The sequence below is a fragment of the Morone saxatilis genome, unplaced genomic scaffold (genome assembly GCF_004916995.1).
Source record: "Morone saxatilis isolate NCDOM2014 unplaced genomic scaffold, NCSU_SB_2.0 Contig15, whole genome shotgun sequence".
Classification (NCBI taxonomy): Eukaryota; Metazoa; Chordata; class Actinopteri; family Moronidae; genus Morone; species Morone saxatilis.
Genome location: NW_023339707.1, coordinates 15,423,800 through 15,434,894, shown reverse-complemented (window position 1 = coordinate 15,434,894; position 11,095 = coordinate 15,423,800). Strand labels below are relative to the sequence as shown.

At 40.3% G+C, this 11,095-nt stretch overlaps 1 protein-coding gene across 3 annotated transcripts; it reads right to left on the bottom strand.

Annotated features, from left to right (window-relative positions):
• Positions 1–655: 655 nt before the first annotated feature.
• Positions 656–10,571, bottom strand: LOC118324941 (tumor protein p53-inducible nuclear protein 2). 3 transcript variants are annotated; one of them, XM_035657460.1, is made up of 5 exons: positions 10,273–10,571; positions 5,857–6,208; positions 4,814–5,110; positions 4,558–4,714; positions 656–4,441 (listed from the first exon to the last, which is right to left on the bottom strand). In XM_035657460.1, exons 2-5 carry the CDS (start codon positions 5,978–5,980, stop codon positions 4,174–4,176), a joined length of 846 nt encoding a protein of 281 aa, XP_035513353.1. In that variant the 5' UTR covers positions 5,981–6,208; positions 10,273–10,571; the 3' UTR covers positions 656–4,173. The 3 variants fall into 3 exon arrangements, with proteins under 3 accessions (XP_035513353.1, XP_035513352.1, XP_035513354.1); XM_035657459.1 differs by having other exon boundaries at positions 4,558–5,110; XM_035657461.1 differs by lacking the exon at positions 4,814–5,110 and having other exon boundaries at positions 10,273–10,569.
• Positions 10,572–11,095: the final 524 nt, after the last annotated feature.

Below are 11,095 nucleotides of genomic sequence, written 5' to 3'. Positions count from 1 at the left end.
TGTGGGACAAATAAAGGAAAATCTTATCTTATCTTATCTTATAATATATTAACACTGACATTCTGCTGCATAATGCATATTTTAACACACTGTAATACTTCCCTTCTTTTACTGATTTGCACTTACTAAGTATTAGTAATGGAGTGTTTTTACATTGTACATCGACTACTTTTACTTTAGTAAAGTATCTGAATACCATAATAGACAGGGGCTGAGAGGGGTGGCATAGGGTGGCAGTGGCCACTCCTAAAAAATGCCAGACCCCAGTTTGGTGTCAGACGTCTCAAACTGAACACATTAATTAAGTATAATTTGAAAAACAACCAGACATTAATTTAATGATCTGCTATGGCCACATTTTAGACTTCACTTCAATGGGAAAAGACATGTATTTGGAAAAATGTCTTTTGGAAATTTGGAAATAAAACAATTTATTGACTTCTAATGTCACCTTTAGAGGCTTCGATACTTTACTAATGTGCCACAAAAAAATTCAAATATCTTCTATATATTTATATCTATATGTGATTATTTGCGATTTAATTAGCTGTGCCGTCCCCCTGCCTCTCCTCTTTCCTCCCCATAAATATTTCTCTAGATTTACTTTGCTCCCTCCTGCTCTCCCACATGAAAATAATGACACAGGATTCAGGTGTTAACCTGAGTATTTATTGTTGTTGGTTTTTTTGGCGGGTACCTGTGTTTTTCTGAATGGATGCTGGAAAACCCATCGGTTGATTTTTGCATAGGTCTTGCCTGTCGGTGGACGACCGTCCACTTTGGGGATGGAAAAATCAGAACATCACAAAAACCATGCAGAAATAGTGAAAGGCACAATCACCATACTGTAGATATCAGATACACCAAATTTTTATATGTCTATATATTTCTTTTTTATGGGGGGGAGGGGTGTACTAATTGAGATGTAACATGGGCAAAACCCCAAGTGTTTTTAAGCTGCCATCATTTCAGGGCACAACATAAAACATATGAAACCCCCTCAGACATTCAACGCCTTTCATTTAAAACATCCTAGTGAACAACTGTTCTAATAACTATATGGGAAAATACAAGCATATTCTATTGTATTTTTATGATACATTTAATTTCATTTTTTTTTTAAATATATATATAAACTATCTGTCTCCTGCCTCATCCTTTCCCTGTCCACATCATATAGGCTCGACACACCTGATGACCACTCCCTCTCCCCATTGTTGGATGACTTTAAGTCTTAAACCACACCTTTCAATAATCACACACAACATACCGAGAACATGTTTCCTTTTTACATGACACTGGTCAGAAAGGAAGAAATAAAAATAAGGAAAACAGGACAGGTTTGCAGAGGCAGATGGTATCTGTGGTGATCTTTACATTTTGCATGCACACACATTTCATACCTGTGATCTCTCATTTTTACGTTTTCAGTCGGTATGTACTATTTTACAACAGGCAAACAAAATTCCATCTTGGAGACAGTTCGAATAGTAAGTCTGTAAGAGGGAAGCTTACATTGAGCTATCACTATATGTATGTGTGTGTGTGCCCATGTTAGCCTCATCACCTCAGATCCATCTCCCGCACCATTCAGAGGAATCAACAGGATACATAATAGTAATCTTTAAACAGAAAAAAGATAATATTCATAATTATATCATAAATTAACAGATATTAACAGATTTTTAATAAAACAAAGTAATTTATAGGATTACTGGCAGAAATGAAAAAATGGGTGGTAGGTGATTCAAGGGAAAATAATAATAATAATAATCTCTTTCATCTAGATGATCTTAAAGAGACATTTCCATTTACCAAACAATCAGAAATGAATCCCCGGACTCTCAATCTGACCTTTGAACACACCAGTACAGACTGTAATAAGACCATGTCATTGTACTGTATCTTCACCAGCATCCATACAGCCAGTGCTGTGCTAAGTGGACCCTCTGGAGGGCAGTGTTTGCCTATGGCACATCAACTCTGAGTTTTTATCTCAAAGAGATGAGACTGAAGCTGGGGCAAAAACACCACTTTTGGCCACTGAAATGCCCTCTTGATTTGATAATGAGCACAGAGGTGAGGCAGAGAGAGGATTCTCATTAGTCCCATTGGACACAACATTGTGGACTCAAGTCCTGAGAGGCTTTGACATCTAACAGAGCGTTATAAATTGTTTTGTAATATTTACAAGACAAATAAATGACCATTATCCATGTCTTTTTAAAGAGTTTCTAGCATTATACGTGTCAGTACATCTTCTCACACACAATTTGAATCAAAACAAAAAAGAATAAGAAAAAAAAATTCACAAAATTAAAACAAGCACACAGCACACCGCTAAAACTTTCACAAAATGTATGACAGTGCAAACTTACATCCATGTCTCAAATAATTTACAAACATTAGTATACACTTCAGCACCATTGTTTACTATTGTTGTTGAATACATATCAGTAAGCTAGATCTTTAAGTGGACACTGTTAATGCTGGATGTGCTAACGAGAAAGGGACGATGTTAGAGAGCAATGGGTTGCACATCCATAAGCAAGATGATAGTTCTGAATGTGTTGCAAGGGAAAGACGTTGTTAGGCTTTAAGGAGACGTTTCTTCCCCCTTTCTCCAGTTGCCTCCTGGGCAGTCAGTGACAATGGAAGGAGCTTTTGTGTTAATAGATCGTACTTTCTTTTTGGTGTTCACATGGAGAACGTAAGATCACAGCACACACTGTGGATGAAAATGGATGATGTGTGCCGGGCACATTACTTTAGTTTACAGACCACACATTTAATGATCATTATGCAGTGTATGATCTACAGGGAGTGATTTTTTTTGTTGTTGTTGATGTCTTTAAAAGCCAAACGTGTACTTTCTCTTTGTCTGACAGTAACAAACTTTCTTTTCTGTCTTTGGTGGAAGCATGCAGACAGCGAGACTGTAATATTACAATTTACGAGAGAAAATGGGCGGACAAACAATCTAACAAAACAAAATAAAGAGTTACCATCAATACCGCTCTGCACTTACTATAACCTGCCATACCCTGTAACCCAAAGGCAAGCCCTGTATCGTTTCACCTCATCTCCAGTTATACTCCTTATCAATAGTTCTTCTATATATTTATTATATAGACCAATGTCCATGTCCACAAAAACAAAATACCTTATTCATTATCCAGAGCAACACGGATGAAATATGCAAAACAAGGGCTGCTCAGAGGGTTACATAACACTTCCTTATTACCACTTATTACCACACAAACTGCATTTCTTTTAATGCCATCGAGTTCTAATTCATAACATTTCTTTTTACTCTTTAGTCTGTTTTGCTCATACTCTCACCATATTCTACTTGCTCTTATCCTTCACAAAGTGAGAAGAGAGAAATATCACAACATTTGTTACCTATGATGAAAGAGGTTGCGACATGTTTCATCGCTCTTGTCGGTTACTTTGCATGTTGAAAGACCAAACAGGAGAGAAACAAATGTGATTTTCCCCTCACACTTGTCACACGGTATATCCTTCCACCTTTTTTCTGAAAAAAAGAATCACCTGTAATATAAAGCTTCAAAGACATAATGAGTTGTTTTCTCTGCAAAGATACTGTGGCTTAACTTGTCTCTGTCTTGCATTGTTTCCACCAGAAGAATCTTAAAGTACACTTGGTTGTTTAAATTTCAGATTATGTCCAAACTGAACATACAAATTATTTTAGAGATTTCATTGTTTTCAAAAATAACATGCCTTGAGAAAGGGTGAAAGAAGGAGAATATTTTACTAAGATAGGAGAAGAAAATCAGAGCTAAACTTTTTGTTGTTTTTCAGACATTAATAATACTAAGTATAACCTGTATAAATATTTTGAATTTTTTTTTGTAGTTTGGATACTGCAATGGACAATAATTATAATAAAGGTCTAGACAGATGTACTCAGAGGGCTGGGTTCATAAGAGCAGAATGGGGCATAAAACTACCAGGTGGAGTCAGTTTGTGACTAAACCAAAACAAAAAAGCTACTAGTCTACTGGTATCTGAGTGTAATGTGATATGATGTGCAGAAATGATAGCAAATGTGCTCTGGGTGAATACATTTAATCATGTGTGTCTTGGAGTTGACTATGCACTACTAATGCCCTCAGAGTAAACGATGCCCCCTGGTTGCTGGGGAGATTAGTGGCAGATGTTACGCTTGCTAGGCTGGTGAAGGAAGGTGTTTCTGGCGTGGGCTGCGTGGCGGGGGACCTGCTCCCTGGTGAGGTTTTGGCGTTGGATGCGGTTGCGGCCCAGATGGCGCCGCTCGATGCGGGCTTTGCTACGCTGGACCCTGGCCACTTGGGTGACCTTGGCCAGAGCTCCAGCCTGGGCAGCTGCTCCACGGGTCACCCTGGTGGGCATAGTGCTGCGGGTGGCGGGGACAGCAGCTGGTTCAGCCACTCTGCTGCATGGGCAAAGAACACAAAGTGACAATAGGTGTGATTGTTGTGATAGTCGTGCTGATGCTGAAAAAGCAGGTGAAGGTCAAGTGTAGCTAGCATAAAGAGTGCTATTTCTCACCTCACGCTGCTTGCCAAGCTCATAATGCTTTCCTCTCCCACCACAGACAGGTTGCTGTTGGAGACCATGGAGAAGTTGTTGGAGGAGACGTACACCGACATGCTAGGGTGCTCGATGAGCAGGTCCTCCATCGGGCTGGCCTCCGCTGTGGCTCCCTCTGCAGTGAAACAGGGGGGAGGGGTGACAAACCAGCTCTCATCCATGCAGCCTCTCTCTGCGCCTGCCCTACTGCTACCCCCACTGCCCCCACACTCACTTCCAGAGCCAGGGGACATTGACGGGGTGGAGGAGGGCGTAGACAGTCTGGCCCGTCTCGGCAGGGTCACGGGTGTAGTGGCACCCAAGTCTGACGGGCTAGCGCTTTGACAAGACAGGGGGTCTGATGATGCTACAGCACCTCGTGCCCGACCTTTATGTGTCCTACGGCGCTTGTAAGGTGCGTGGGGAATGGGGGCCGGACATTCAGTCCTTGAATGTGTGTCTTGATGATTTGATTGGTTACTGTTTGGAGATGATTGTGCATCCCCCGCCTGCACCATGCAATCAGATTCATCTGAGCGCATGCCAGCGATGAGATCAGGAATGAGATGGCCAATAAAGACAGATGTTTAAGGTGGGAGGTCAAAAATGAAGTAAATGTGGTAGATTTTCAAAAAGCCATGCGGGGTGAAGGGGCAATTTTAAAGGGATCACATACGCACGCGCACACATACCAGTGTGGGGAATGTAAGGGTGTTTAAAAAAATTGGAGGAGGGGAAGAAGAGGGGGTAAGGAAACACAAAACATAAAAGAGTCACATCATTAGTTGTGTTGACCCTCTGAGGTTTTGATTATGTCAGTGACATAATGTTTGTCTTGACTCTGTTGAGAGGTACTTTTATGTTGCTTTTGATGTTTGGTTGGCTTCTGAACAGGCACCAAAGCAAATTTCCATACTCAATAATTACCTTTGTCATGATTGAGATCATAAACAAAGAGGAAGGAGATGTATGTTTACAGAGAATAATGTGTTTCCATCGTCTGACAGACAACACTGTTGGTGTGGCAGCCACATGGGTGAGCATCAGTGTATTTGCGCCACGCCCCAACTGATTCTTCACCTCACCCCATCATCCCCATCATCACTTCTACACTTCAAACCTTAGTAGACATGCAAAGAGAGAACAGAAGTATTGCTCAGCTACCTAAATCTTTGAACACAAAACACAATTTAATTTTTTTTGTCTAGTTTGGTGTGGCTCTAAAATGCCACACCGTCCTATCCAAGCCACCACTGCACTTCCTCTGTTGAGACTCACCAGGCAGGTTGACAAGCATCCATCCTTCCTCATCGGCCTCCGTCACACAGGGGTTGGGTCCCTTCAGCTCAGCTGCCACCTCTTCCACCTCCCCAAACAACAGGTTGCTCAGACGCTGAAACATGACTGCTGTATTATCAAGTATTGATGACTCAGGTACTTTTTGTTGTCCACAAAGAAAAAGCTGTAGCTGCCTTTTTGAATTTTCTTATTTGTGTTTATGTATCACTTGTTTGATTCTTTGTCTAATTTATTTAGTCTCTTTTTTTCAATTGAAGCCCTTTGCTGGATCTCGGAGTAGACAGGCTTCTGTAGTGCAAATGTAAGGTTTCACTTGGTTTGGAGCAAAGGCCTGGAGAGAGAGAGAGAGAGAGAGAGAGAGACAGAGAGAGGGAGAAAGAAGGGCATGGTTAGTGGTAATAAGTAGTGCTTCACTGTCAACACATTTTCTTAAAAATGACATTTAAAAAAAGACTTATTGTCACTTTTTGGTTAAATAAGCACAATAAGTGAGCAATGTGTGTGGTAAGAGCTTTCTCAGGGTTATTTCAAGACACATTACAACAAGTTGGAACTTTGTTTTGGACTAAAAACCTCAAAGCAATTTGACTTGTGTTGTAATGTCAGGATGACACAAACAGTGTGTCATTAAAAACAGTAGTTTTATGTTGTCAAGTTCCCACTTTAAACGTACTACAAGGAGTTTTTAACTGGTTACGAAATACTCAATGTCATATTGATACCTCTATATGACCTACATAAGCACAGCAGGCCATCAGTGAGAAGCTATTTCTATAGTTATTCTTAATGCCTGCCACTGTCAGATTCAGTTGGATTCCCCTTCAAATCAAGGAAAAAAGGCAGTGGAAATACTACTGCTTGTGTCCATAGTTCTTATGTGTGCTCATACGTAGCCTGTATATAAAAGGTTATATCCATTTGAACAGTGAAATACATTGGCAGAGGAACACTGAGCCACAGTAGGTGGTAATAGATAAGAACGTGTTTTACGAAGAAATAAGTCAAATCAGCAAGCAAGAAGCTGGTTGAGGATGGCTGCAATCCCCCTCCCCCGTCAAATTTAAATAACCAATCAGCACAGCCTCAGGACAGATGGACAGGCCAGAGAAGAAGAGGAGAAGGTGAAAGGACGTGATACAAAGAGTCTCACAAAGTAAAAGAAAGTGTGTGTGCACAATGTTAAAATGCAAAGGACAGAAGGCACTGAGGCAAAGGACAAGTGCATGACCTACATGATGATGTAATGTTGAACAGATGTTTGAACAGCAATCGCTTACAAGACAAACCCTTACATGTTCAAAGGCCGAGTTTTATTTACTTAAACTGTCTTAGTGCAGACAAAGGAGAGACTAGATCACAGAATGCAAACCTTTGCCAATACTTCTGCAACTTGCTGATTCACTTAAAGATATCTCTTAAGTAGTGGTTTCTTCCTGTATGCTTAAAAAAAACTATATTTCTTTTTTTTTTTTGGTATACTTTTTTCAAAGTTGTAGAGCTTTAAATTCTAGATAATAAGTTATTTGAGACCATCTGTTTGACCCACAGCCTGATCTGTCTTTAAATTCTCATGGAAATCCAATATGTGCTGCTGACATGCAACTATTTCACCAACTAAATAAGTAGATCAAAAAATGACAAAGGTTAATGGAGCACAGATTAAAAGATGAAATAAAGTGTGGTATGTACATACAGAGCAAGGGGACATGGAAGGAGATATGAATGGATGGATGCTTGTTTCTGTCCCTATTTGGAGAATCTCCATGGCATCCAGGAACATTAAGGGAGGAGACATCCATCCTAATTGCAACCATGCAGTACATACTAATGAGAGTTCTTATGTCAGATGTAATATTAATTATTTTAACACATATAGTCTCTGTCAGGGAGACTGTATGCTTGAAATAACAAAAAAGAGAGAAGAAAATGGGGCAAAGGCTGCAAGTGGAGGTCTATTTCCAAAATAAATATTATGACACTACTGGATAGAAAGCTCCCTGCTATATTTTTTAATACTCAGGGCTGTATGAGTTCACTTTGACTCAATTTTTAGGTCATGTGTTAAAAATCCTATCCGGTGAATTAAATAAAAAGGCCCATGGTTGTATTTCAGGGATTTTGCAAAGGAAATCCAAAACGATACTATGAACTGAGGCTGAACTGATCCATCCTCAACACTGAGATTGTTTTAATGCATTCCTGGACTAATAGAAACTTAAGTCATGAGACCATGACGAATAAATCCAGATAAACAAAATTCTGGTGACACAGCCTGAATGCTGCTTTGCATGAGGTTCAGAACACATCAACAAAAAACACACATTCAACTTTGACTACATGCAGCACTTCCCTGATAAAACACACAGCTAATTCATGGCTATCTGACTGGTGTAAATATAGCTATTGATACTGCTAATAGCACACAAACAACCACTACTGATATGGATTATATCCTGGAGGACACAGATACTGAATACATGGCATATGTTGTGTGGAAGCATTATCTAACAACTACCACCCATTAACACTGAAAAATGTCCTCTCTCTGAAATCTATTACATGTGAGAAAGCAGAGGGACAAATGTGCAGCATTAGTTTGAAAACTTGTAGTGAAGACAGTGTTAACATGATAATATGCAAGTCTGGCTTCCCTGTTGTGTCCACTCTTTCTTGGTCAGTCGTATAACCTGTTTCTCTTCAAACAGTCCAGTATTTTCTTTATGAGTATGTATTACAGTACATCACAGTAACTATACTGTGGCATTAATTAATGGTGGATGTGTTTGGAGCTATCATGTGCATATTTATTAATTTGTAAATACTAATTTGATGGGTTAAAACAGATGCTTTATTCTGTTTTTAGAGTGCTTTTTTAACATGTGGTCAGGGACAACAGGTGAGCCCTCCAGGCTTGTTTACAGTTCTTTGTTTCTGTTGATCAGGGAGTATTGTTCCTGTTAAATAAGGAGCGTTCAAGACAAATATAGGAAATCTATAATGACTAAACCTGAAATACATGAAGATATGGCACACACACACACACACACATTACAGGAGAGAGTATTTTTATATGGTCACTAGGAGCACTCAACAGGCTCATTTGGTGTTTTTATTTAAATGTCACATTGTAAATAAGATTTTACAGGCACAACTGCACATCCTTAAATATATATATATAAAAAAGGGCCTTGAATTATGGATCTTCCTTTTGACATTGGTCTTTTTTTCTTTTCCTTTTTTTTTAAGTAGGAGGAGTGAAGCCGGATGGGAGGGGACTCACGAAATAAAAACAAGACGACCGTGACGTCGCGCACACGTCACTGACGCTGACTGAGAGGCTCGAGCCTATTTGGCGACAGGAGGGGAAAAAAAAAAAAAGAGAGAGAGAGAGAGAGAGATATGAGCAGCAAACATAGCGAACATGTAAGATGTTACGACAGTGTATATGCAACCTGTGCGGGTTGATATGTCCAATCTGCACTTTACAACACCGCGCCGAAAACAACCCGTAGTATGTGAATGGTTGCTATTGTCGACGGTTGAAAACCCACTGGCCTTATGGTGGTGGGGAGGGGGGGAATAAATGCTCACAGCAACGATGTTTACATTTTAAATACACAAAGATGCCCTTAAACGAGGCCTGAGGCAGCGGAATAATACATTGACCTCGGCCTCAAATGTGTCCAGAGCCGACCGGCCGAGAGAAGGCAGGACTTTGTGTAAGGGTATCCAGGTTAAACATGAATTATCCGTATAAGCTGCACAGCTGAAGGGTCAAAGCAATGACAGTTGTGGCTCAGCGACACTGCACGAAAGACTGGGGAGGCTACTGACAGCACAATGAGACTGTTATTCACATAATAACACAAGTGACTACATTTGCAGAAAAAAACAACAACCTTCCCTTACGAGGTCCGCCTTAAAGAAAAACATCAACATCCGCCATCGACTTGACTCCACATCAGCATTTGGTGCAATTTACAAAACAACGGGCTGCTGCTGGCGTCCTGGAAGATTACACGTATGCAGGCTGGAGTCTTTTTTTTTTTTTTGGGACACAGGACGTCGAATCGACCTAATTAAGCCGTTTGGTTTGGGCTGCTATGCTGCTTTCAGATCTATTCCTGACCTAATAATAGGTCGTAACAAAGCAGTCAAAGATAGATAGCGAAATTGTAATGAGTCAGTGACAGACAAAGCTCTGTAGTTCTACATGTTCTATGATTTTATGATGGCTGATATCTGATGTTTTCTGTATATGGTATGTAGCCGCTTCACTGGCAGAGACAAATGTAGCTTGATACCTCTTGGGAGCACACAACCTGACACAAAACCCACAAAGTATCAGATATAAAGCAAAAAAAATAAATACAAATAAAATAAAGAATAGCTTACCTGCCTTTGCAGTATTATTCAAGTTGTAAACGAGATCTCACACACAGTAGAAACGACAACAATTCTTTAAAGCATAGCTTTAGATAGTCTTTAAGTGAGGTAGTTAAAACACCATTATACAAAAATAAAAGGCTTTCTTCTTAGAAGAAGGGCTTCGTGTAAAAATGTTACACTGATGTTTTCAGATCATAACATCTGCAGCTATTTTTTTCTCTTCCTCCTCTATTTTTTCCGCTGCAGATTTTCTTTCTGTTTATTGCTGCCTCCAGCTGATCCTCGGATCAGAATGTAGAACGTACAAAACAGCTGATTGTGAGATCACAATACGCTCGACCACGCCCCCTTTCCCCGCCCACACCGAGCCAGCCAGCCAATCAGAATATTACACAAGCCACAAGCCGGGCCTCTAGGTAACAGCCCGGGTGGGGGGCTGGGCGAGAGAGGAGCTGTCAACCTGCACCCAGATGGAAACGGTGACTTCACCCAGAGACTGATCCGTGGTCTGCTTCTACGTTCACCATCCCTGCTGTTTTGGAGCCACGGCTGGGGGATGGTAAACTGATCCCGGGTCTGTGCTCACATGGCTCCAAATGCAAGCTTTTTTTATATGACAAGGAAATATGAAGATCTGTTGACAGCCAAAGTGATTAAATTGTCAACTTGCTGCTTAATTAAATACAGAAAGAAGAGCACAGAGCTGAAGCTGTTGCAGATAACCTTTTATATCAACTCCTGAACAGACTTTGGACCACTGACAGCATATTATTTCTTATGCATATCTTTGTGTTGTAAATGTTACACTGCATCATTTCATTATACTTTT

What these genes read in the sequence shown, in the direction of transcription:
- LOC118324941 (XM_035657459.1), bottom strand. Translation starts at nt 5,980, where the DNA reads ATGTTTCAGCGTCTGAGCAACCTGTTGTTTGGGGAGGTGGAAGAGGTG. An exon ending in GATGCTTGTCAACCTGCCTG is followed by an intron (nt 5,111 to 5,856) that starts GTGAGTCTCAAC and finishes GCATGCGCTCAG; the next exon opens with ATGAATCTGATTGCATGGTG. An exon ending in AGCTTGGCAAGCAGCGTGAG is followed by an intron (nt 4,442 to 4,557) that starts GTGAGAAATAGC and finishes TTGCCCATGCAG; the next exon opens with CAGAGTGGCTGAACCAGCTG.